Below are 27,942 nucleotides of genomic sequence, written 5' to 3'. Positions count from 1 at the left end.
GAGGGGGCGCATGCGCCCTGGCGGCTTCAGAGGCGGGGAGGCGGCGCGGGGAGGAGGGGTAGGCGCTTCCCCCCATTTAGCGCTGAGGGAGCGGGAGCGGCGCTTTCGGGTGCCGGCGCGGGAGAAGCCGGGCGGCCCGAGGGGACCCTTGGAGCGGGGGGAGCCAGTCGTGCCGCGACCGCCGCCCGCGCTCCCCGCTCCTCCTCCTCTGTGAGGCGCCCTCCACCCCGCCCTCTCCCCGCCCGGGACCGAGCCTGGTGGCCACAAAATGGCGGACGGGGAGCTGAACGTGGACAGCCTCATCACCCGCCTGCTGGAAGGTGAGCGGGCCGCCCGTCGGGGCTGCGCCCACCGCGGGACCGGAGCGGGCCGCCGCCGCCTCCCCGCGGGGCGGGGGGAGCGGACGGGACGGCCCCGGCAGGGGCAGCGGCAGCGCCTCCCCCGCGCCTGGCCTCAGCCCCGGCCCCGGAGGGCGGTGGAGAGGGGCTCGGCGCGGCCGGGCCCGCGGCCGCCGGGGCCTCGGTGGGGGGGGGGGGAGGGGGGAAGTGGCGGCTTTTATTTATTTATTTATTTGGTTTTTATTTTTTAAGCCCTGCTAGCGCTCTTCCCCCCGCGACAGCTGCCCGGGTGAGGGGGGAGCTAGGGCAGCCTCGCGGGCGGCCTCATCCCTTCCCTCCTCAGTGAGCTTGCTGCCCGTCCCCCGTGCGTGCCACTGTACGTGTAAGCGAGATGAGGTGTGGAGCTGCGCCTCTGTGTGTGCCGGGGAAGCAGAGGGGTTGAGTGTACTGGCATTGCTCTGCCTGCCTGTGCGCCCGGCTCTAGAGGTGGCTCTCGGGTGGCCGGATAGCTGTGAGTCTGCTCTTGTGGAAGGCTAGTAGCTATGAGGGATTTGTGTGTGCTAAATAGTGATGCTTTCCTTTAAAATAAGGAGAAAATTGACCACCTCTCAGCTTTTGGAGAAGCTGAGGAATTATTCCTAGTATCTTTTTTCTATACAAATGATGTCTTGAATATCTGGTCTCAGGCCTCTTCTCACGTTAATCTTCCATTCCACATTCAACAAATACCTAGTATGTTGGCAGTGATTATCCACTTATTTAGTTGCTGTACTTGGATATTTGGATCACTTAGCAGAAGGCTTTCAGAAAGTAACTTATGGAGCATGTGCAGTTCTGGGACAGAAAAACTCTGAATGTTTTGTTTAACTGAGTTACTGTAGTGTGTTTGTGGCTTTTGGGGTTTTTTTTTTGATAATCACTTTTTTTTAAGTGAAACTGCTAATTAACTTAAACGATAAAAGTCAGTATTTTAAAAATACATGAGGCTCTGGCCAGTTGTGCTCATGTTTGTGTTTTAAGAAAGGTATGCAGTGTAGTATAATGCAAAGAGACCCTGCAGGTATCATCAGTCAGCAAAATGCATCTCTGTTCACTAATACCGATAAACCTCACCTTTTTTGGACCTCAAAACCCAGGTTAGTAATGAGTGTAGTTTTTCAGGACAAACCACATAGTAACCTAGTAAATATTGACTTCCTAATGCGTATTTTTTTTCAGGCTTTCAGAATGTGTTTATCTGTATGTCTTTATAAAAAGAGAGAGGCTTGAAAAATCTTTGAAGGGTACCGTTCCCTCTCTTTTTCTCTTTGCTCATCTGTGTAGATATTTAAATAAAGACTGCTTTAAGAATAAGTGGTTCTGCATTTTTTTGCTGTGCAATTTGTTGTATTCTTCTGCTGCCAGTTGTTGTAAATGCTACACTGCTTATCTTTTTTTTTTTAATGAAAGAGTTTGGAAATACTTATTCCTTGCCTTTTGTATGCACCATAATGCTTTGTGTTGCTGTATCTAACATTTTTGAGTTATGGTTGGGTACCTTGAATCTGAGCAACCTAATCTGCACTTTTTATTCCGTAGTACTTTAAAGATATGTATGTGCAACTTCTGAATCAAGTTTTCTTTTAATTTTGTGTCTCTGTTTCTCAGTCTCTTTCTCTCTCTGAGCAGAGATTAGGAAGATTCTTAAGGAAAACAGGACATGTTTCTTCTCTGCTTGTCACCTACTAACTGATAGGAGTGCCTCTTACAACACCTCATCATCTCAGAAAGGGAACAGATTCTCCTAGGTTGTATTTGAGAAACTATTAAAAGAATATATGCATTCTATATGAATTTGTTTTGCTTGCACTTAACATCTTTTATTTCCTGTACTGCTGGTGTATTGTAGCTTAAGCTGTGATTCAAATATTAGTCTTCACAGTGAAGCTTTTTGTACAGTTGGACAGTTCACATTCTGGAGTTCATGCTTTTGCTTAGTTGACTTGTTCTGGTAAAGCGAGTAGAAATTGCTCCTGTCAGTGCATGCACCCCCCCCCCCAGTAGCCTGGAAAATTTTCCATCAACCGTTACTCTGGAGCAATTAATTAATTTAAAATAAGTTTTTGGCTGCATTTCCCCCACTTCAGTTTTGACTTAAATGCTGAGGAATTGTGGCTTTTGAGCTGTATAAAATATTCAAAAGATATTTTTATGAAATGTTGGGATGCGATATATATTTAGTCCTTTTGGTAGTGTTAAATGGATGGCTTTAAGTTTAAACATCAGTCCACGATTGTCTCTCAGTTGCTGCTGCTTGTAAAACTTTAAAGTGTAGCAAATGCATATCGAAAGCCACAGTGACAGGAAATTTCCTTACTGCTCTTGGGTTGCTGTTTGGGGACACCTGTTTCTAGGCTATGTGTGATACTAGCTGTCATGAGTCCTTTTGCTCCTACTTTAATTAGGTTACTCTAACTGTTTTACCCTTGTTGCTCAAGACCACTTACAATTTGGGTTATATGACACACTAACTTGCCTTTTGATCAGAATTACCTACTTAGATCATCTTACCCTGTGAGTGAGTGTGTGTGCACGCATGCACACACTTTTTTTCCTAGTTATCAGTATAAGGAGGCCTGTAACAAGGCCACTTAGGAGAACTCATTGGAAATATCCTTCCGACCCTCAGTACATGTGAATGCATGCTTATCCTAAATGTGTTCTTATTTTAGAAGAGATCGTTTGAGTGCTAGAAGCCAGATTTATTAACACTGGAGTTGAAACTGGAGACAAGTTTCAGAAAGCCTCAGTTGAGCCATAGTCTAATGCATGATGAGTCTCTTAAGGCATTAACTTTTAATTTCTGTGTTCTCACGTAAACAAAATTCATATACTTTTTCTTTATTATGTGAGTGGTGAACTTAGCAATGATAAGAGCTTGTTTGGAATTTACTTTCTTTTGTAATGTCTGGTAAATGGTTTTTAGATATTGGTACCCTATAAATAACTTCTAGTTGGAGAAAATAAAACTGAGCAGTGTATGCTTAGAGTCTGAACATAACAATGCTTTCTCCTTTTTGTTTTTTCGACCTCTAGACTTAAATTCCCATTCATGCTTCTTTACTGGAAGAGATACTGGTGCTTTTAAATGTATGCTTGACTGATCTTGGAGATACTTTTTGCGGATAGTAAGATCTCATTTGATATAGAAATCACTCGTAAATGAATTGCAAAGATTTAGGGGACATATAAGCACAAAGTTTCGTAACTGTAGGTAAAATACTCTTAGACTGATGTGACCACACAAGTGAATAAACTGGATTACACTTAAGACTGTTTCCTTCGTACGTATGCAGAATTCTTAGTAGTGGGTCAGCCATGGTTGCATTACACTTTACAAAAAGGTTATTGGTTCTTTTTAGCTTCATTCAGTGTTCTGACTCTTTTCTAGTCAAACCTTTTTTTTCTTCCTACCTTTCCAGTTATGCCATCTGGTGGATAGATCTTCCCAGTCCATCCTAGCTGTGGACAGCATAGAAGTATGCATATGGAGTATTAAGAAAACAGATGTGGAATATGCTGTGATTTTGCCCCAGCAAGGCACATTGAGTCTGCTGAGCTAAACTGGCCCAAGTCTAGGCCAATAAATGGCTAATTCAATTTTAGCTAATTTAAGCTTTGGTGATGTGTGGGAATGGTCTGTCTGTATCACTACAAGGATGCTGGAATACGTGCACCTTCTCTTGTGCAGAATGCTCTTGATGGTGTTAAATAAGACTACTGTATTTCTGACTGGGTGTCGGACTTCCTGTTTGCATGCTGTAAAGGTCTCCTAAAATTTCTGAGTATCAGGCAGCTCAGATGAGCTGGATTGCATTTCCAGAAATATAGGTATCTGAATCTATCCTGCTAAACGCTGAGGAAATTACTATATGGAAGAGAGGACGTACTTGGGGAAACGTAGATATGTAGCAGCCTTAAATACAAGCTAGATTTTTGTGATGACAGTCTGCTTATGTAGCTGTACAAACTCACCTTGTCCAGAGAAGGCCCCTTGCTTGCCTAGGTCTGGCTGAACCTATTTAAAATTAACAACTTGAATTCCGTTGATGGAACTTAATTTGGATCTGCTCTAAAACTAAGCTATTTTCAGTGAGGCTAGGATGGCTGCTAGTGGTGATAATACTAATCCACCAAGAAAGTTGGGAAACACTTAACCACGAAGAGAGTTGCCAGACTTTCATTAAACATAGCAAAGGATACATGATTTTTTTTTTTTTATGCTTGCCTTAATAAAAGCTGGTTGTGTTGTGATGTCCTTTTTTTAAAAAAACAAACAAAACCCCCACCCTTCAGTGCCTTCTGATTTCAGAGGTATTGGAGATTCAAGTTGTGATAAAGACTGAAATTAGAATAGTTTTAAAGTGAAGAATGAAGTTGAATTTGAAATGCTAATGAAATAATTGTGATTTTCCTTATTAGTTTTAGCTGCTACAGAGTTACTGGGCTAATGTATTATGGCTGATTAATTTGTTTCTGATTTGGTTAGCGTGTCTTAAAAACAGAAACCTACCTAGCCAGTCTGGTGGCCTGGTATACTACAGTAGTAGTGCATGCAGTTACAAGCTTCAAAACCGATATTGAAAAGGAGAGAGAGATGTAGAGAAGAAAAATAGACTTTAATGGTCCATTGCAGGACAATGAAAAAAATAAACCATAGAAATGAACCTTGCAAGAAACAAAGATTGTCACCTGGTTTAGTATGGAATCACTGGATAACATGCTACTAGTAAAATAAACAAGAGTAATTTAACAAGGAGTTTCTGGAAAAAGATGTATACTTGCAATATTCTGAATCTTTTATTTTGGAGAGAGAGAAGAATTAGTAGTTTTCATTGTATGTTGCTAGGAGGGTAGGTATTGTATTAAACAGGAAAAAGAGATGGAAGAATGTCATTTGTTTCTGGTTTGCACAGCACTGCAGAGATCAGCCAGTTCATCCTTGGCTTTAGAAATGTAGGACGAATTGGATAGTTGGCTGAAAAAGTTGTACCAAAGGCCAGGAGCCCAGTGTCAGGCAATGTATTGGTGTTCCTTTATTTTGTCCACTTATTTTGCTACTTTAAAACCTAAAGGGTTCAGTAACTGTTTCATTTAGATATTCTGCAGCACATAAAGAGCATTTTTGACTTGACTCTTTTGGTGTCTTGCTCAGAGTACAGCTAAATCATAGTATAAAAGAAAGCACTGCTTTTATTTAATGTGAGATGCTTTTTAATTCTTTTGTAGTTGCAGTGAAACACTTGTCAATGACCATTACAAATGTATGTATTAACTTTAATTAAAAAAAAGCCATATGTGGTTGAGCACTGCTACGTCCAACAGTCAAGCATACTATATTTGGCTATTGCTCAGTCAGGTCAGATGCTGTACACCATGAAGAGTGTGTGTATGGCAGAGTCTAAGCATAACTGCAATCCAGAGTACTTCTAATGCAATGTACATCTTGTTCATAATTTTAACATAGAAATAACCCTGTTTATTGCCTTCTCATACTCTTGTCATATGATTTGTCTTGATAACATAGGGTGGGTCATCTTAGTTTTACAGTGCCAATTTATGGGGGTTTTTTGGACAATTTAATAGCAAGCTTGGTATAAAGCTTTTGTATGTATATATCCAACATAACAAGCATATTAGTCAACTTCAATGCCTAAGAAATTGAAGAGGTGCAAGAGTCATGTTAAACCCCTAGCTTTTTTGTATTACAACTTTAACTTTTCTCCTTGTTACTTTGCAGGAGCTATGAAGTAACTTTGTAATTTGCCCTTCCCTTTCTCCAGTCTTAGGAGTTTTGTTAGCAATGCATTAGATGAAAAGGAAATTAAACTTTGAGAAAGAAGCTGAAATTCTATGTTGCATGTTCAGCTTCTTACTAGATTGAGCAAAGCTCTGTCAGGGGTTTGTTTCCATCTTTTTTATATTATTGTCCAGTAGTGTCACACATGAATGAGAGCCATTTTAAGGTCAGTTTTGTTACAGCTATTCTGAAACTTCAAAAACTATTATTGCTGGCTTAGCTTTTAATATTTTGCTGTAAAATAGGGAGAGTGGTTACTTCTGGATGACAGCTGTACAACTTAAAAAAACAAAACAAACAAAAAACCCCCCAGAAAATATTTTAAAGGGGTAGAAGCTTTGCATTCCAAAATGGAGGATGCCGTTTAAATCCAACCCTGGATTCCTAACTTAAAATTGTGAAAGCGTATCTCTTAAATTTCCAAGATGCTGGAAGTAGGTATTGTCAGAACATGTTTCTAAAACCCAAAATATAAAAAAGACTTTCCAGAGCATAGGTAATACCACCTCTGCTTTCCAGACCCATTCTATTCCTGCTATTGAGAGGCTTACTCATAAGTACTTGTAAATACAAGAAAGAAATAGTTAAGTGTCATAGTTAATAGTCGATTGTTAAACATTGCAGGGAATGCTATGGGGAGCATGCTTGCAGTCACAGATTTTTTTGTCCCATTCCCCCCCTCCCCTTCGCTGGTACTAGCCCACCTTCACTGTGAATGCATTCACCAGCTTGGGAGACTCTCTAGATTAAATTCTTTTTTTGTGTCTTCATGCTAGAAATAAGATTGATTCCCTAATACAGCTTATTCTGTGGTCATGCAAATGTGTATGTGAACAAAAGAGTTGGGGGAAGAAAGAGGCTGCTACTTAGCAATAATACTGGCCCAAATTATTTATGAAACTTCAGAGAAGTCTCTCTGGGTTTAAATGTTATGCTAAAACTGCAAGTGTTTTGCCCAGTAAATGGGATATAAGTGGTATCAGAAAACATGGTATAAATGCTTAGGACAGCTGTGCATGCCTCAGTTGATTTAATAATTGAAGTTACTTCTATTATGAAGCCACAAAATAAGAGGCTAGTTACTTAGTGGGAGATGTAACAGAAATAGTATGACAGCATAGTTAAATACGTGTTCTCCTCCAGTTCATGAAAGAGTATGGCAAAAGGAGTAATGTTCATAGAACTACCAACAGCCAGTTCCTGACTTTTTAGTATTATTCTTCCTCTCCAGGATTGCCTTACATAATCTACTACTCTGTGGCATGAATTTAGAGGAATAAAAATCTATTTTTCTGTGAAGTTTTTCCTTCTGACTACTGTGTAACTCATGTCTTAGATTGCTGGTTGTTCTTAGCAGACGTGTTAAGGTTGCTTATCAAAGGTCATGAAGATGCTGAGACTATTTTAATATTGATTAGAGCAGTTCTTGGATTATTCTCAGAACTACTGTCCTAAAATAATACCCTGACAGTACAGTGCATATAGTTACTTTTAAATCACTTTGTTCCCTGCTGTGCCACTCTGTTATAAGCTCCTTGCAGCAAAGATCTGTTCTGGCATAGCACTGCACACGTGGGATGGTGTTACAATAGGAGTTGCTGTCCTTACCCAAGACCTTTGTGTAAATTGAAGCTTGTTTACAGTATCTGTATCTTGGACAAAAGAGAATTAATTTATATCTAATGTTGAGATGCTGTTCCTGCCCTGGGTAAGTGGTAACTGTTAGAAGTAAATGGTTTTCCTGATGCTATTCAAGGCTTTTTGTGAGCTTCAGTTTTTACAGTGCATGCAGCTATGACTTGCATGCCTTAAGAACAGTTAACAGTTAAGAACAGTAAAGAACAGTTTTGCTATAGCAAACTGTTGCAAATCTGAAAAATACTACTTACCCTCTTTTTCTGTTTTTTATAACCTCTTCTTAAATCTGTTTCTTTTGAAAAACTAGATATGGTGGGAGATGTTCTTTTGCTGTCCTTAGAATACCCAGCTGAGTCAAGAAAACTCAGATGAAATTCTAGTTGTAGTGCAAGCTGGCGAAAGATGTGCTTATTCTTACTTATGTACTATTAGCCACAGCTATGGCACAGCTGTTTATAATGAGTAGTTGACTAACCTTCCAGTCCATTTGAAAGTGAATCCAGTTAAGTGCTGAGGCTTCCATGGTCATGGTAGTTTCTTATTCTTCAATATGTAGTAGTACCGTTAGGGATGACCAGAAGATTGTGGGAGAAAGTTCTTTTCTCTTCATCACTGATGATGGTTCCTTATGAAATTACAGGCTTTAAACCTCTTCAAACATAACTGACCTTACCTGTCTGCAGTGTGGAGCTGCTGACTGGTTCAGATGGGGTAGGGTATAGTACCCCAAGGGGGTACTATATAGATATAGTACCCCACATCTGTTCCCTCCCCAACAGTTGGAAGTAACTGCAAACATTAGGTATATTTTGTCCCCCCTTCTGAGGGTGACATACTTGCCATAGTTCTAGAAACTTCTCTTATCTAGAGAATCCGAAGTGTTGTAATGAGTTGTTGGTCTGCCTGTTATGGGTTTGCAATGTAGTGTAAAAAGGAAAGAACCAGTATCCAGAGACTGGGTGCAGCAGCTACGGCAGCAGCTGAATTTCAAGGGATAAGCTGCATCTTCACTATGTTTTCTAGTGTAAAAATCCAGCAGCACTTAAAGCCTCAATCCTTTTCTCCTGAAGCAATTGTCCCAGGCTTAAAGCTCCCTTTGGCCATAGCTGAAGACTTGTGTTTTAAGAAATGCTGACTGGGTCAAAGTTATTCTAAGTATTATGGGAGCCCTCCTTGAACTGCTGTCTAGTGGGTTTGGGCTCTGTGCCTGGTCTAGTACTACTTACATTAACGTCTTTTTGTATATGGTGGGCTTTCCTAGATTTGAATTCCAGAACTAGTATGGATGCAAGATGTGTGCAAATCTACAGTTCATTTCTTGGTTTTAAACTACATAAAGCAGCTTAAAACAGCAAAACATTATGCCAGTAATTAAATATGGTGGAAACTTTAATTGTTTATTGAAACAGGTTGAGAGAATTTTTAGCAGAAAAATGTGATTGAAAAGCTAGGTATGTAGAGTATGCCTCTTCAAGGAGACCTTGATGTTATAAGCATCTCACAGCTATGAGTTTAAAATGTAACTTTACAGACCTTCAATGACTATTTTTTTTATTGAAACAATTATTTAGACTGTGCTCTTTCAGGTGGGAACTCTGTGTATAGTGACTGTCTGTTGTGCCCAGCATAATGAGGTTCTGATCTACGAATGGGATGTCTGTAAACTACCAGAATACTAGGGCTTGAAAAGGTAGGGATTGGAGTCCACAAATCGGATAAAATCTTGTGCAAAGCTATTGAGTCTGATATTCTTCACCAGAAATCCCATTGGGGCTGAAGACATATCTAAGTGCATCATCTAGCAAACATTTGAGATGTGACATGGAAGCCTGTAGGCATTTATTCTCCAGCCCCTTTAGTTGTGTCTAACGTCTGGCCTTGTATTCTTTCAATGTGTTAGTCAACATGCTAATGTATTAAGAATGACAACAAAAAAGTGTTACTAAATAGCTGCATTTTTTTAATATAGTTGAAAACTTAATTAGCAAAAGATATGTGATTTATCATATGGTAAATATCACCTGGCATTAATTTGGAGTTTCACTATGCCACTTTAAAAAGGCCTTGCTCTTGTGGGATTGTAGTGAGCAGAGCGTCTCCTTTGTATAGCCTCACTGCAGATAGTCTAGTCCTCCTGCTATTGTGGCACTCACTGGCTGTCCCAGGATCTAGTTTCAAATCTTTTCTTCACTGCTAGAGATAACCATTCTACATTTCTGCCTTTCAGCTGTTCCTGTGACTGCTTCCTAACCTCAGCTTGACAAGCTGATGAAGTGATTTTTTTTTTAGTTTTTTTCTTCAGTAAAAGCAGTTCTAAACAAGGATGTTAAACCTTGGTATTTGATAGAGCAGTGTTGAAATGATCAGATGTACAGTTACACTGGGAAAAGTATGCAATGATACCAGAGCAGAGCTTTTTGAGCATAACATTTTGTACTGCAGTACAAGATGACCTAGGGCAAGTTGTTTCCTCTCATATACTCTTTTCCCCTTTGTAAAATATTGCTAATGATACTGATCTCCCATGCAAAGTATCTTGAGCTGTCTAGGAGCTAAGCTGAAATAAAAAGAAAAGGGGGGGGTGGAGTTTACATTCATTTCTTTAACTCTTCCCTGCCCCCCCCCCCCCAATTTAACTAATTAAGGTTGCAAGGTAATCTTCTATTTTGGAGGGGGAAAGCAGAGTGTCCAGGAACTTCTCCTAGCTGTTAACTAATTTTTGCTGTTCTGTCAGCAACTATCTTATTAGACTTCTGAAGGTGCTGCTAAAATTTTTACAAGGTGATATCTTACTGTGTTTGAGTTTGAAATCATTTGGATTCAGACTGCTGCAGGTTCATATATCTTCTCTTGTAGTTACTACCATAGTTTAATGCTGAATGTTACCACACCTAAGCAGATGGCAGAACAGGATGTTCACCTGTTTTAGACACTGTTCTGGTTTATTAGTTTGAACTTGGAAGACTGATTTATGCTGAGATGTTAGACTGAACTGGATCAGCCAAAGTGCAGACATGTTTGTTCTCTTTTGCAGCTTCATGTATACGTTAAAACCTCTGACAGAGGAATTGTATAGATATTTGTGGAAAGAAACAGCTGCAGATAGACTTGCCAGAGGATGTTGGTTGGAGTGCAATGACATCTGAATGCTCTCAAAACTTAGAGTGCTAAATATAGATCTGAGTACCTGATTTGTGGATTTAAGAATAGAGTTTTACACTAATTAGAATGTCTTTGGATGTAAAGGTTCCAATAACTCTAGATCCATTATATAGAGATGAAATTTCATCAACACTGAAATCATAATTGTTTTTAGTGTGAAGTTCCTAATGTGAGCAATTTCATCTGCTAGGAGCGCAAGCATATCTCTGTCTTTTCATTGTCTTTAGCTAGTCATGTGGAACTCAGCAGGCCTAAAGATGTGCTTTTGTAGTGTGAAAGTGTTTTCAGGTTTTATATTCTCAGGATTTTGTTTATTGTGAATAACAATGTGACTGCTGATTTAAACACTTAAAGTTGCTATTTATACAAATATAGACTAAAGCAAAGCTCAAATTGTTATCTTCTGAGAAGTTGATTTAACAGGAATGCACACAAACCTTTAAACACTGGTTACCACAGCATCAGATTGTAATTTTGAAATTTATTGGAATACCTCCACAACACTTGGATGTTGGAGTGTGTTGCTGGCATTTTGTCAAATACAGATCATCCGCACTTGTCTGTTGCTGTGTATTTTCTCTTCAATTGTTATACGTCTCGTTTCAGTACGAGGATGTCGTCCTGGGAAGATTGTTCAAATGACAGAAGCAGAAGTTCGGGGTTTGTGCATAAAATCACGGGAAATCTTTCTTAGCCAACCTATTCTCTTGGAACTAGAGGCACCTCTGAAAATCTGTGGTATGTAGACTTCATATGTATGTGTTCTATGTTTGGGATTTTTTATTTATTTAATTGTATGTAGTTGGGTACGAAGGAAAAGGTCAGTGAAGAAGACTTTGGGAATAGGGGAATGATCTTGACTTGAATGATAACAGATTAGTGATTGAGGTCTCCCCAACCTCAATGTAGTCTTCAACTTGGGTTTAAGTCAAGAAAAGGCAGCTAATGGTGGATTTCTGATGCTCTCAGCAGTGTTTAGGACTAAGTTTTCTTGGCAGTAAGAGTTGCTTGTGGTCTCTTCTAGTGCAAATTTCACAACCTGCCCCTTGTACATCCCTAGGGACTATTTGCAAGGGCAGTTATTCCTACTTCAGATCATTATTTCTGTAAGCAGCTAATTTTAAAAAATGAATAGCCAGCACTTGCTGTTAGTCTTTTAACTAAAAAAAAAAAAATTGGATGTGGACTCTAAAACTAGGATTAAATATGGATAAACCTAAACTCTACTTCTTCCTTACTTGTTTTGAAGACATCTAGCATGTTATAGAGCTTAAAGTATACCGTTAATTAGTATGCAAGCTTGTTGAAAACTTGCAAGAGTTTTGCAAATACTGGTTTGCAATCATCCTTCAAGTTATTAACAGCAGATGCATTCTTAGAAAACATAAAATTTCTTAAGTTAGGTTGCTTAAACTTTCATAGTCTTAGAACTGAAGCAGTCTTTGAATTTGCTCATATCAGTGTGCCCAAAGATAGGTTAGCTTCCTGGCAGACCTAACGTAGCAATGTTTTTTACAGTGAGAGGATATTACCAATTTTAAAAAAAAGAACTTTACTAATGGCAAAGTCATTTTATATGACTAATTGATCAGTGAAGTGGGGAGGGAAAAAAGACCAGCTTGCCTAAAGAATGAAGCTGAAGGTAAAATCCAGCTTTACCACTTTCTGTGTTTATGCTACACTGAAAAAAGACTACAATGGTCTCATCGTATTCCTAGATAAAGAAAAATGAAAGCTCAAAATGTTTAGATTGTTCAAAATCAAGGTCTGCAAAGTATATTTAGACTCCTTCAAACAAAGCTAGATTCTCACATTCTCACTCGTTTACATCCAGACAGTTGAAAGGACTGTTAGATGCACAATAACGCTGTAGCAAATGTACAGTGAAATTAGGCATTTGTTGTTAAGTTAGCTTTCAAACACAGTGGTAGCACCAGGAACTGTCAGATACATCCAAATTTAATATTGGAGCAGTTGTCAAAAACATTTGGATAAAAGGGGTATGGAGGGGGAGAGGATCACTTGCACCAAAAGCAAAATATGCAGCTGTACTGCTTTGAACTACTATTTTAGTGTGTTGAGGCAATGCCTGAAGAACCATTATAGGATTGTCTTTTCTTACAATCAAGTCAGTTCAAAATAAGCTTTTACATCTTGAATGCTGTGTTTTAACATAAGATGAAAGATGTTCTTATGTAAACTTCCATTTAAAAATAACTGCAGTTTTTACTGTAAGGCTTTGTATCTGATGGACTTCAATCCAGCTTGTGCTTATATGAAGCAGTATTTTAAATTCTAGGTAACTTGAATAGAATGTTAAATGCTTTGATTCCTTTACAAAATTGCTTCTACAAAATGTCTGTTTAGCCTTTAAGGACTTTGGTGTCTCTGGCTCATGTGTGTAACTGAAACTAATTCCAGACAATGAACAGAATAACTGTAGTAATCTTTCTGTAATATGTTTACTTGGTAGCTAATTCTGGTGGTGATTAACTCTGGGAATATTGATAGTGTAGTTTTGGAGAACTGGACTCAAAGGTGACTTGTTGATGAGTCTTCCTTATTGTCTTCATGTCATGACCTGGATATCTCTAAATATGAAGTAGAATAGCAGTTGTCCTTTTTGCCACATATACAGAAATGGTTTTAGCCAGCCAGACTTCAGTGACTGTCTGGAATTGGGTAGTAGATAATCTTTCCAGTTAGAAACAGAAAGTTGGGAAGTGATTCTCTGCTGAGCGAGAAATGGTTATGGAAGAATGTTGTCTAAAGAAGGAAGTATTGAATTTTTCATGGATAGAATAAGGAGGAGTGTAGCTATGTACACCTGTTACCACCTTATGCTTTCACCTTTGAACCAGAGGGAACACAGTTCTGGGAACGATTTTTTTTTCTTTTTAGATTATGAAAAAAGTTGTAGGGATTCTTTAAGAGGCTGTGGAAGCTAGCTTTCTGCTGGAGGATAGCTGCGTTTAACAAAGACAGATATTTTATCACTGAACAAGTAGCAAAAGTGAAAATGCACTTGTAGAACACTTCCTCTAAAGGACCGAGAGGTAGTAAATTTAAACAGGGTACAGCGTGTATTGTAGGTTTTTTGAGTAGTCTTTTGGCACTCAGTCATTTTGGTAAAGAATTCCACAGGCAGCAGGAATACATAGCATTACTGTACAAGTTACTGTAAAGTAGCTTTAGAATATTCTTTGTCCTTACATGCAGCTCACAGATGGTTACTTTTGGTTAGTCTGATATGATATGCTCTGGTGTCACAATTGCTACACAGAGCTCTTTCATGGAAAGCTTACTTAATTTGAAAGGTGGCAGTATGATGAGTGGTAGCAGGTGAATCTGTTTGGAAAGCACTGCAAAAATTCATGTGGAGTAATATGAATGACAGTTATTTTTCCTAAGATCTACTTGCAGGATTGAGTAACTTGTAAGGAACACCAGTCTTCTAGTCTCTGTACTGTTCTTATATAAATAATTCCTTCAAAGGAGGAGTTGCCCTAAATGTTAGGGGATGGGAATCATAGCGCTGCAATGTTACGGGAGGACAAGCAGCTGACCTTTTAAGTAAGCATTCCCAGCCAGCACAATGTTCAGCTCCTCTCTAGTCTGTCTAGATTCTTTACTGCTCTGCTTTTGCAGTAAGTAATGTGACTTAACTTCTTATAATACATTGGTTTCCTTACCATGTAACAGTTTGGTTACAGATCGTCTTTCTGCCCTTGTTTTAGTTTGAACAAATTAGGACTTCGTTAGAAAGCTTCAGCTCAATTGGAACTTCTGTAGCCTTTAGTTTTCAGACTGTTTTCATAACTGACATGGCAGTTCTGCAAAGATTGTGTGAGTTATTTCCTTGTAGTGAGTGTTTCAGTTTGAATTGTTAATGTGACTGTCACCCATCAGATGCCTACTGCAAGTCTGTTTTTAAAGGAAATGTTAACACTTTCCTTAAAATACCCAGTAATAAAAAGTGATTAGCTTAATGTTTTGGTTTGTCTACTTTTTACACTGTTGCACTAATCCTTGGTAAACATTTTCTTATTCAGGTGATATTCACGGTCAGTATACAGACTTGCTTCGATTATTTGAATATGGAGGATTCCCACCGGAAGCTAATTATCTTTTCCTTGGAGATTATGTGGACAGAGGCAAACAGTCTCTGGAAACAATTTGCCTACTACTGGCATATAAAATCAAGTACCCGGAAAACTTCTTTCTCTTAAGAGGGAATCATGAGTGTGCTAGCATCAATCGGATCTATGGATTCTATGATGAATGTAAGCAAAACCTACTTGTTCTGAATGACTTCATCTTAGTAATATTATAATGTGTTTTGCAAGCACTTCTAGGTGTGACTCCTATACTGCAAGGATTTCAGTGTTTTGTGGATTCACTTTTGAAACTTTCTAAAAGTACATCTCAAAATGAGGTTAAAGTCACTGTAGAGTATTACTATTTGTGCTTATGTCCTTGAAATGATGTAGCAGAAGGTTGAAACCTGAGCGTATTTCAAAGAAATAAAGCCTTATGAAGACAAAGTTTGCAAACATCTTTGGTCGGGTTGTGATATGTATTGCAGGCTGGCTGTTTTTAAAAAACAAGCTTTTGTTCCTAATGTCACACTATTCTTCTAGGCAAGCGGAGATTTAATATTAAGCTCTGGAAGACCTTCACAGACTGTTTTAACTGTCTGCCTATTGCAGCCATTGTGGATGAGAAGATTTTCTGCTGCCATGGAGGTAAGCTGATAACTGCTTTTAAAGGCTGTATCTAAATGGCTCTTGGAGTTTAATATTATATCCAGTGCAGTGTGAGCATACATACCTGATATTTAGCTGGAGATGTTTATCCTGATGTCTGTAAAGGTCACTGTTATGCCTTGTACTTCCGTATGCACCTGGAAGCAGATGTTCTTCTGTGATATATATGCCCACTGTGCCAGAGGGGCAAGTGCATCTATAAATATTTCCATCCTTATATCCCTCTCTAAGGGATACTGAATGCTAGAATTCTTGCCTCAGTGCAGGTCCAACTAACATCCATCAGTGTAGTCCTAGCTAATGTTAGGATTTCTACTGGTGAAGTCAAAGAATAGTCTTTGCAAGTACTCCAAATCTGTAATCTTGGCCCCTTTAGCTGGTTTCATAAGATGTTGGTGGAAGGTACCTCTGAGGTCACCTAGTCTGGCTTCCTGCTGGACTGGAACAGGACGGTTAACATTAGATCAGGTCAGCCGTGGCTCTGTGGATCTGAATCTGGAAGACCTTCACAGATGGAAGATCTGCAGTCTCTGGGCGACCTGTGCCAGTGCTGCACTAATCTTGTAGTGAAAAAGATGTTTGGTGTTGATCTGCTGGAGGCTTTTGTGACTTCTCCACGTATTGGAACTTACTCAGGAGTCCTCCTTTGTAGAAAGGACTCCCCATGCTTTTCCAGGCAGCAATGCTCACAGGCTTTTCAGGACATGGCAGAGTCCTGTCATATTAGTTGCAAATTCCTTTTGTAGTAGAAGTCATAGCCATCCTGCCTTCTTGCAGCTGTCTTTGCAACTGCCTCCATTCTTAAGTAGCCTGCTGCTTTGCACTGAGTTATCCAGAGATGGTCTGTTAAGTGTCATATCTGCATTGGCTGTGAGAGATGATCGGAGATCGGTGGAAATGAGCACTGCTCCTAGTTTGACTGAACAGCTCCGTTTGGAATTCGAAATAGTTCTTACTCAAAGACCTGAGCAGACTCTTCCTGCCCATGAGGCTGTATTGATGGCTGTCATCCTGCCTTTGCTGTTTACAAGCATCTTCACAAGAGCTCTGCCTGTATGGAATGCTATGCAGTAAAACTGATTCTGGCTTTTCTTGTGTCTTGTATTGAAAACTTCTGCCTTCAGTGCATACTAGTGTAAACTATGCTTAAGACTGGTAGCATCCTCTGAAGTATCTTGTTGCTGTAAATACAGAATTAATGCAGTGGTAGATAGTTGAATCAGTGCCAGTCTTTAAGTAGCACTGGCATGTTAGAGAAAATACTTTCTCACGGGGTATCCCTTGAGCTCATTCAGTGTATGTGGGTGTCTTTAGGACTGGTACCTGTCATAGAAGCTAGATTTCATAATTTTAATGTAAAATAAGAAATCACTTCTGCAGTAAGGATACAAAAATTATCAGTGGCTAAAACCATATAATGAGTTTTTGTTTCCCCCAAAATTGGCTAAAGGAAATATTTCTTTGCTTATCCTTCTTATACAGTTTCTTGTCTCCCAAAGAAAACAAAATACAGTAGAGGATGAATGATAAAATATTAGGATGTTTCAGGCAAACAGGTGGTGGGAAGTCATCAGAGATGCTTAACAGGTAGAGTAGAATACTGTGTTCTGAAACAAAATTGATACTTCTGTGTGTATGTGCACTTAGGACCCGAGAGTTATGAACAAGAAGCCTAGAAGACTATTTTTTCCGCATTTTTTTCCAAGAGATTCATTATAAATGTAATGGGGGTGGGGATTAACCTCTCCTTTAATGAAGTACAAAAACTTTATTTTATGCATAGTATGCTTTAAGGATCTCCATATGAAAAGTAGCATTTATTTCTTTAATGAATATTGATTGTCCCTGAAACTTGCAAAGCTTTTGGCTATAACTGAAATTACTAACACTTAAAACTGATTTGCAGCTGTGAAATAAACTGGAAAGCTTATGAATGTGCAGTGTGTGCCTCATAAGAAATGAAAATGGATGTTCAGCACATCTAGATAAGTTTTACCCTTTTTCCCCTGTTCTCCAACACTATGCAAACTGCATTCCAGATTCCCTGGAGTCATGGATTACCAACGTCTTTTCATGGTGTTACTACCATAATAAACACTGAGGCAGCAACACAAACCGTACAACTCTGCTGGAGGTTGAAGCCAGCATATAGAAATAAGGTAGGTGCCTTTTTACTATATTGCGCATTTTTGCATAGTTTATTTTAAAAATATTGTCCTCTGGGATATATAATAAAACTTTGCAAAACCGCATAACATAGTAAACAAAAGGCACCTAACTTACCCCATTAGGCTATCTACAATGGCTAAAATCCTCATTCAAATTTTTTTTCCTAAATGTAGACTTTTGGGGCATCTCGTTTTGATCACCTCAACTCAAATCAAACCTCCCCTGCCAACACTGTCTCCAAATTGTTTAAGCTGCTGAAAGGATCTTTCACTGTACTCTTCCTGCCCTCCTCTCCCTGCCAAATCTTGTTCCTATCTTAACATATTACTCATCCAGCTCAGTATTTTGGCCTTTTTTTTTTTTTAAACTGTCCTCTCAGCTTACTTCTGACTCTGCCCTTCAACTTGCATCGTTAAAGTTTGCTCTATAACCATTCCTAACTTCCCCTTTTTGCTTTATTTTGTATTCTGTACAGTGCAGTTTCTTTGAGATCAAGATATTTTTCCTTTTGTCCATGACAGCACTCTGTGGCTCTGATCCTTAGAGGCTTGCTGTGATTACTTTCATATTTTTACAAATTAAGCTCATGTTGTGTCACGTTGATGGAACACATTGGTCTGCTCACATTAGGTTTAAGCTCCGAGATGGGAGTCATGTTAGTTTAGTAGAACAGTAGATACATGTAGCATTTGCAAGTGCTCAGATTCTGTTTTTTGTGTGACATTACTGACATGAAAAGTATGCTAGGATCTTGTTTGAAGGGGAAGTGTCTGCTTGATACTCTCGCATAGCGTCTAAAGAGACCTGAGGAGCTTCCTACATTAATATGTAACAATTGCTTCTATTTCACCAATTCTGCTTGATCAGAGTGTGGTTCAGATGTAGGGCCTGAATTTGAACCTGTCAGTAGTAAGGACAACTCATTTCCTGTTTTCTCTTGGGGAAGAGGTGCTCTTATGCTGCAGAAAGATAGGTCTGCAAACATGCAGGTAATTTTGTGGGGGGGTTAGTATTTTGCAGCTGTGAAAATAGTGCAGTAATTGTAACTGCTGTGAGATTGAGACACTGTTTGCAATAGTGTATTTTTCTTTTAAAGAACTTCATGTTTTGGATGTAACCTGAAATGCTGTGAGCTCTTGTCTGAAAAGGTCACAAACTGTGTGTTGCTGAGGCTGCCCATTACTGTATCTCAGGCTACAGTGCTCAGCAGAATCAGAGTAGAATCCAGGAACACTCATGCTAATGTAATCTATGTGCAAATGGGTCAGATTTGAGGAAGAATAAGTGATAGGTTGGTCAAAGTTAAAACTGATAATCTACTGATTATACCAACATGTATACTATTCATTAATGAGTAGAACTGACTAAAACTCCTTTGATACAGTATCTAATGTTTTAATAGCTAATATCATATTAAATATCTAATTTCTGCCATCCTTCACAACTTAAACCTAACTTCATTATCACCTTGAGTAAAACAACCTGCTCAGAATAGAAGGCTTTTATAATGAGACCACTTTAACACAGTCTGAAAACTTAATATTTGAAGAATTTATGAACAATGACTCATTGCATTTGATATGTAACACTGCCACTGTCCAAACTAGGATGTCAGCTGAAATTATTTTGCACAGTGACTCCTCTCCAGTGACAGGTTTGCTTCTGCCATGCTTAAAGTTCTGGACTGAGTAAAAGAGGTGTGACTTGCTAATATGGAGTATGTTCCATTACAACTTATGACTTCATGTTCCATTTTCACTTTAAAAAAAATTTAAAATTTGCCACTCACTTAAATGACTTAGGCCAAGATCGCCTAATTTTGTTTTTGATAGTGTGCCGTGACCTTTAATTAAGGTCATGTAAAGATGCTAGAGCATCAAGTAGGCTCTTCATGTCCATATGCTTCAAGTGTGTTTTTAAAAAAAAAAAAAAAGTTCTGGAGCATGTATTTTAACTTTCTAAGAGTGGCTTTGGTATCCCACACTTCAACTGTAATTACATGTTAATATGGAAAAACGATGCATAAAAACTGTATCTGTGGTAAAATAATTTTTATGAGTAATCAAGCTACTGTGATTTTTACAAATGACTAGACAGTTGAGCCGTGATAGTGGACCATCTTTGTGTTCCTGATCTATTGCAGGTGCAAAGTCAAGTATTAATTTAAAACATCCTGTTGACTGCAGCTCAACTGGTGTGTGGTACACACTGAAATACAACAGTGCGACTTGCTCATGATTGCAGTCATAACCACAGGCTACTTTAGCATGTGGTCTTTGAGAGCTGGGTGGGTTTTTTCCTGTGCAACCAGCTAAGCTAAAGATAATATAATGGAAATGCCATTCTTCACAGGGTACTTCTATAGTAATTTAAGAACAGACATAACTGTGCTGTGTGACTAAGAAGATGGTATGAAAATAAAGACCCTTACTATTTTTGCTTGTGTTATTGTGTCCCTTTGTGTTCAGGAACTTCACTGTTTTATAGAAAACTGTCATTTGTTTATATTACAGTGAGAGCAATGAATGCTGTATTACTTTGAACTTCTAATTGTGTGTTCACTGGAACCCTTTCTACAAGTAAAATATGTAGATAAGTTGCTTGTTTCCTTGTATTTACAGGACTGTCTCCAGATCTTCAATCAATGGAGCAGATCCGGAGAATTATGAGACCTACAGATGTTCCTGACACAGGTGAATCTCATGGAATTTCCTCTAAATGGGCATTAAAAATAATGATGATGAAACAGATATCCGTTTCTGTACAGGCATTTCAGTTACTTAAGGCAATCTCTGTTCGCAGTACAATATTCCCTGTTTGTCCCTCTGACTTCTGTGCAGGGCATTAGTCTTGTATTTCTTTAACTCACTTATCTGATACTCTCAGGGATTATTGCCCGTGTTGTTATTGCTTGTCATAACAAACTAAGATGGGTCATCCAAGCATGCCTTAAAATGAACTTAGAAATCTAGTGAAAGATCAGATGAAACTAAACAGCTAGTTCTTTTTCTTGCCTTGGTTAGGTACATCCAAACCTTTTACACTATCAGAGAACACAGCAGTTTAGAGCTTGCTGAGGTATTTGGGCCTCTCTTCACATGTTACTGCTGACCCCGTGTAGGAACATGTCTCATTCCTCTTTTAGCTTGTAAAGTATAATTCTTTCTCCAATTACTTTGCTGTGATCAGGATTTAAATTTGCTTATATCAATGTGCTAGTCCTGAAATGTTCTTCTGCTGATGTATTAATACTTTGTGTATGGTAGTTGAATGCTAATTGTTGGGGCAGGGTGTGTGTGTGTGTGTGTGTACAATACTCTTTAATGATGGTTTTAAGTAATCACCTTCCTTAGGGTCCCAGTTATTCCAGATTTTGTTATTAGTGTTTTGAGAAAACTGTCAAACAGCACAGTGCGGTATTTTTTTAAGGCATTTCTTTCAACGGTGGTCTGAAGTTCACTTGCCTTTTAAAAGGACTATCACATTTAAACCATTTTTTGAAACACTGTTACAGTTAAACCTCGGAATAGAATGATTATGCTTCCTGTAATGTTTCTTGGTGCTCATCTGTAGCTGTAATTCAGGGGCTAATATCTATTGTCCCTTAATAAACAATATTACTGTGCAAGCTAGTGTATACATAATTGACACTGAGAAGCATTACTAGACTGGTAAATGGGTATTTCTGCAATATAAATGACTGCGTTAATTTCTTTCTTTTTGTGCATTTTTAATTGACATGTGCATATCAAAATTTCAGAATACAAACTTTAGTCAAACTTTATCAGAGCTTTCAGAAAAGGTAGTTTTACTCAACAGGCTAATATTGCAACTTGAGCCAATCCCTCTTCAGCAACGCCCTTTCAGAATCTAGTCTAGTTTCTGTGGATGCACCACTGAAATCATATGTGCTCCTAATACTAAAATAATAATAAAATTAAGTATAGAGATAAATAGACTTTTTGATCCACTGTGTGGTTTGCTGTCTTCAGCAGCGGTAAAATGAAATGTGCCTTGAGAGGCAAGTGTGCATGTGGTACAGTGACATAGAAGGACGGGGCCTTTTGGATCTACTGAAGGCAGCTAGAATTAGAGAATGGAAGTAAATCTTCTGGAAAAGAAAAAAATAATCTGAAGTGTTGCATGCTGGAAAGGCTGATTTCTTAGAAGGTATCCATTTGTGGAGGGGTGTCAATTGGCAAACACTTGTGTTGATACAGAAATTGTTAGGAGGCTTGTGCTGAGGAGATTAGATTGTTATGCTGTTTTCTTCAGGCCTGATGTACTTTAGAGAAAAGCCATTGCAACCTCAATTGCAATTTTAAAAGTTCTTTTATTTGGTGGTATTTTTATGGGTTTTGAAAGCCATTTGCTCAAGTTTAACTCTGTATTCTAACTTAAACCACTTGCCTCTAGTAACTTTCTAATATTTGCATTATGTGAGGCCAAGGTATGAATTTTTTATTTTGGTGAGCATTACCAGTTATTCACTCTTCAGGAAATTATAGCTCCCTCTTTTGTGTTATCTTGAATTCCTTGTGTCAACTGTTTTGATACACTAAAGGGCAACCTGAGCCATTGCAATGGTGGACATCGCATGTCTGAAATCTAAACATACATGTCATGGTTTTATTTTACATGCATAAATGGAACAAATTTGTTGCAGAGTTTTGTTAAAGGTCATAGAACAGATTTGCCTGACAGTTTTGGGCATTAATTTTACTAGATCGCAACCTGTATGATCTGTTGTTTAGGAAATAATGTCTTCAGCATTTTGTTAGTAAATAATCAGATGTAATTGGAAGTTGAACTTGAGTGCTAGATAAAGAATCCTACTGGGATCTCTTTTAGGTTCTGAAACAGTGCCCTGAAGTACTTAAATACTTATGAGATAATCATAGTTGCAAAAAGTACAATTTCATGGAAAACTGAAATACATTTTGAAGGATTATTTTTAATTGTAGCTGAATTGACTAGGTTCTTTCTGGTGTCAAAATCATCAGAAGGTTCTAAATCTAAAGGCGTAGCTATTAAATTAAAGGGTCTTTTTTAGTACCTGTTTTTAACTCCTCGGTTAGCTGACCTTTTGTTGTAGCAGCAAAAGGCCTTTACCAGTTCTAAAAAGCCAAAGAAGTCAATTGTTCTTATTAGAATCCAAACTGGATGGCACAAGGCTTTTTGAAAGTCAGCTGCCATCCAACCAAGCTGAAAGTGCTAGCTGAAACAATATTTGAGAATTTTGCCTTATATTAAATTTTACAATTTAGTCATATAAGGCTTTTCACATACACAGGTAAGAATCAGTTTCCAGAAGCTCTTGGTACAAGCTTCCTGTTTCTGACTAGTCTTGCATAGGGTTTTAAAGTTTTATTATAGTTTTCAAATGAACTTTGCTCTATGAGCTATGATGCGGGTGGCTGTCTTTTAAAATGCATCCACTACAGTATATTTAAACTTCTCAAAAGATCATTGTAAATACACTAAATATTCCAACTAAGTAATACTTCAGAGAGGTCATATTTGTCTCTGATTTGTTCCACAAGATGCAGTCAGTTGTGAGGAAATAATCTTGCTGTGTTCTCTGGGCTGATGCAGACCGCATCTTTTATCTGAGTCACAGTTTAAATATTGCAGAATTTGGTGCCAAGGCTTATTTTCTAAAGGAGAGCTGGTCCAGTAATTATACAGTAATCTTTAACTATTTTATATTATAGGATGATACTTTCTAAGACTAGCATCTTGTATTTTTCAAAGGCTTGCTGTGTGACCTGCTGTGGTCAGACCCAGACAAAGATGTGCAAGGTTGGGGTGAAAATGATCGTGGTGTCTCTTTCACTTTTGGTGCTGATGTGGTCAGCAAATTTCTGAACCGTCATGATCTGGATTTGATCTGTCGAGCTCACCAGGTATGAGTTATACTGCTGTTGCTTCTTAAAACCTCTGCTTCTAGACTTTCTGCCTCTTCGTTGGTGTTGCTCGTGATGCATTTAAAATTTATGTTGTGCAGCTTTATCTTAAGAAAAAGGTTACTTGTAAAGGGACTCTAAAGCTTGCTGTTGTGCGCTGTTTTCTTCTATTGACTCTTATTGAGCATCTAATATCAGTGAAGTAAAATATTAACATTAGATTCCCATCTGACCTGATCTTTTCCTTTTGTAATATCTCTTCACTGTTAGACTACTGTATATAAGAACATTAAAAGTGAAGTGTCAAGATCTAAAGCGGCATGGTGACTTAAAGTCAAGACTTAGGCCGAGGCTTCAGAGTCTTTCTATTTCCGTATTAGTTTCATTTGATAGTTCTGGCTTAAATTCTCTGCTTGACTTCTTGCATACATTCAGTGCTTTTTGAATGTTTTTACAAACAAGTTTGTGCATAAAATCTTTCACTGCTGCCTATGTTTTGGTTCAGCTATCTAGAGTGCTTTGGCACAGATTTGTTTGACTTACTGAAATGTGCAGAAAAGATTACCTTTGGCATGAACAGAATCTTTTAAGTACACGTTTTTGTTTGCAGTTTTTATGAAGTTATTTTAAGCAAGTCTCCTAGTTAGGTGATCATCAGGTTTCAATTTCCTGTAAAACATTTCAGTTTCTTTGTTTCTTTATTTTAGAAGCTCTGGCCTGCTGTGAAACAAAAATACTTTCTTGTGTGTTATTGTTTGGCATGGGTACTTCTTCAGAACACTTCAGTGTTTCTCCTTGCCATTTACTGTTTTAAATATTAGACAATATTAGTCAGTGTGTGGAATGGATGTTAAGATTTCTTGATTGCTACCAATGTTCCTGTATTCACGCAATTGCCTTAGTCCTTTATAAAAGAAGTTGTATGGCATCTTTAGAAGATAATGTGGTGACTAAACTAAAGCAGTTTCCTGTTGTACACTGATTTTGCTGCATTATAACATGAGGGGAAGAGGGATTATTCTGAGCTGACGCATCATTCTACTTTCACTATTTTACAAGCTAAATTGTGTTCTTAGAAAATATGGGAGAACCACTTTCCTTTTAGAGCATCAGAATTGTAAAAAGCCTTACACTTCAGAGGGTTGTCTGATTAACACCAGACTGCAAATGAAAATTAAATGTTACAATTGTGATAAAGTAGATTACCCAGACCTTGTGTGCTGGGAGCTAATAGTTCAAACGTATCCAAATTCTGTATATAAGCCATAAAATACTGGGAATAGTCAAACTGGCAGTGTGTAATCAGACTTAGTGTGAAAGTATTAAGCAGTCAAACTGATGCATATTTAACATTGGAAATGTCACAGGTTAAGCTACTTGATTTGGCATTGAGCATCCAGATAGACAAAATGACTGAACCAGTCCTGTCTGAAAGTCAAAACATTAAATACTTTTTTGATGCGTTCTTGTCATCTCTTTAATATAAATCCTGTTTGCCTTAAGATTGGCCTTTTTTGGCAAAATGCATCTTTTCTTTGTTGTTTTTTCTGTGAGCTATATTGATTTCTCTGGTGTTAACAGGTGGTTGAAGATGGATATGAATTTTTTGCTAAACGACAGTTGGTCACCCTATTCTCAGCCCCAAATTATTGTGGAGAGTTTGACAATGCTGGGGGCATGATGAGTGTGGATGAAACTCTGATGTGTTCCTTTCAGGTATGATATATTTGCACACTAAATGTGTACAAAGTTGTACACTAAAGATGCTGGAATATATGAACTGATTTAGTTTACTTGTTGATGTGCTTATGGTCAGTCTAAGTTAAAATACTTGAGCTACAGAAAATGCTGCACAGCAGGCTGGTGTCTAGGGAGATAAAAAATACAGCTGCAAACCAGCTATTCTTCAGAGAACCATGTGGGGTTTGCCATTTTCCAAACTCCTGAATACTAAGTTATTCCCTCTATTCAAATGGTTAATTCAAACTTTTTAACTGGAAATTTTTTTTAGTCCTACCTAGTAGTCAGAATACATGATTACTCAGTCTAAGGGCATCCTTTTACTTAAATTCCTCTGCTCAGATTTTATTCCCTCCTTCACCTTGGACATGATGCTTTCAGCACCTTTCTTCCCCCTTCCATCCCTAATGTACAGCAGCAGAACCAGAAAGATTTAGAAGTAACATAACCTGTTGCCTTTGTACATGAAGTGATGCAGGCAGATTAAGAAATCTGTAGGATGGTAATGTGCTTTTTTCCCTCCCACTCTTGTTTCTACTGAATGAGACTTCATGTTGGCTTAAGAGTATCTGACGTATTCTCAGCTGGCACTGACTCAAAAGAACTTCTTTATTTTCCCTAAGATATTGAAACCATCTGAAAAGAAAGCCAAGTACCAGTATGGTGGACTGAATTCTGGGCGCCCAGTCACTCCACCTCGCACAGCTAATCCACCGAAGAAGAGGTGAAGAAAGGAGTAACGTAGAAACACCATCAGATCTGTCAAGGACAAAACTCCATATTACAGTATATAATAAGTGTGCACTGTAAAACCATCCAGCCATTTGACACCCTTTATGATGTCACACGTTTAACTTAAAGAGACGGGTAAAGGATCTTTATTAATTTTTTTCTAGTAGAAAGATGTGCGACACTGTATTGTAACAAGTATAGCTCCAAGTTCTAATATCCAGCATAAAGTTTAAAAAAAAAATTAAAAAAAAAACTATTGCAACTACATATTCACACTTACCACGATTTTTAAAGTTGACCAACATCCCAGTTAAAACTTGATGTAATAGTTAAACCAGATGAGAGCATGATGTTCCATTTGTGTAATGTGGTCTTATTGTTGCTGATTGCTTTTACTTTGTTTTTTTGTAGCTAGAATGATGCGAATATGGTATCTAGTCATATTCCCTGGCTCTTTTTTTGGAATTGAAATAAGGGGCTTTTTAGAACAGCCAGTGATCTCTTCTTATCCTCCCCCTTACCCCCTGTTAATAATATTGTTGCCCAAATGTGTGCCCCATTGTAATACAAAGTTTATAGTATGGTAGTGATTAAAAGGCAAACTAAGTCCAAAATGCCTGGACTGGACAGCTTGACAGCCAACATAAATTGAGACAGAAAAACCTGTCTTGACTTTTTAACTTAAACTGCCACAGAATGAATTTGTGCACTACACTGTTTTAAATTATTGACATTACACTGTGCTATGGCACTTCATTTAACTTAGATAGGACAAAAATGGTATTGCCTATTAGTTGGTAACTTGATTATGTGGTACCTTGGCTTTAGGTTTTATTAGCATGAGACACCTCTGGCATGCCTAGCTTCCAGGTAACTCCCTACCTGCATCAAAATTCATCTTGCATAGTTCCACTGAACATGAAGATCCTTATTTGATAAGCCTTTGAAAGCTGACATTCTTCTTCATAAGAGAGTGTATTTAAATGGATGTTCATCAGTGAACAATAGGTTAACTGACAAGTGGTGAGCTAATATTGCTATGTGAATGTCCTACATGATCGTAAGGCTTATGTCACTAAAGATTATATCCTTTGGATTTTCATGATCAAAACTCGTATACTATTGTATAGACTTCTGCTTTGTAGTGTACTATAGTAGCAATAATTTCTGTACATGATCAAGAGTTATGCAGTATTTCTTTCCAGTTCTCCCCTTCCTTAAAAAGGTTAACATTGACAAATGGCAAGGTATAGGGAAGATAAAGTTTGTAGTAGGATAAATGAAAGGCACAGATTTGTGATGCATTAGGATGCAATACTTATTGAATATAACTATAAAAGCTTTTTTTGAATACTTTAAAATTTGTAAGATTCTTTGGGGGGAAGGCTTCAGATTTATACCATTCTAAATGTGCATCAGTAGATGTAAAACTGTTGACTTCAATATCGTCTTTGAAAATGTTAAATTGAGGATTCTGGTAACTTACATTTTATGAACTGGCACATTATATAATGCAAGAGATATATTGATTTCTGACAGTGAACAAGTCCTTTAAAATGGATTTAAGTCTCTTTTCTAATTCCATTTTGTTTTAAATGCATATTTTAAATGTAGTTTTTTTCATTTAGTAAAAGTTGTCTAATTCATTTGAA

At 38.1% G+C, this 27,942-nt stretch overlaps 1 protein-coding gene across 1 annotated transcript; it reads left to right on the top strand.

Moving 5' to 3' along the window:
• Nucleotides 1-22: 22 nt before the first annotated feature.
• On the top strand, nucleotides 23-27,942 carry PPP1CB (protein phosphatase 1 catalytic subunit beta). The gene is made up of 8 exons (XM_067293174.1): nucleotides 23-320; nucleotides 11,584-11,715; nucleotides 15,030-15,260; nucleotides 15,618-15,722; nucleotides 20,534-20,605; nucleotides 23,667-23,818; nucleotides 25,400-25,534; nucleotides 26,182-27,942. The coding sequence occupies exons 1-8, from the start codon at nucleotides 269-271 to the stop codon at nucleotides 26,284-26,286; spliced, it is 984 nt and encodes a 327-aa protein (XP_067149275.1). The 5' UTR covers nucleotides 23-268; the 3' UTR covers nucleotides 26,287-27,942.

This window comes from Apteryx mantelli, chromosome 3 (assembly GCF_036417845.1).
Source record: "Apteryx mantelli isolate bAptMan1 chromosome 3, bAptMan1.hap1, whole genome shotgun sequence".
NCBI lineage: Eukaryota > Metazoa > Chordata > Aves > Apterygiformes > Apterygidae > Apteryx > Apteryx mantelli.
The sequence above is the reverse complement of the archived record's forward strand: the minus strand, read 5'-3'. Positions and strand labels throughout refer to the sequence as shown.

Coding starts and splice junctions, on each gene's coding strand:
- PPP1CB (XM_067293174.1), top strand. CDS start 269: ATGGCGGACGGGGAGCTGAACGTGGACAGCCTCATCACCCGCCTGCTG. Junction 321..11,583: donor CATCACCCGCCTGCTGGAAG/GTGAGCGGGCCG, acceptor GTCTCGTTTCAG/TACGAGGATGTCGTCCTGGG. Junction 20,606..23,666: donor TACAGATGTTCCTGACACAG/GTGAATCTCATG, acceptor TATTTTTCAAAG/GCTTGCTGTGTGACCTGCTG.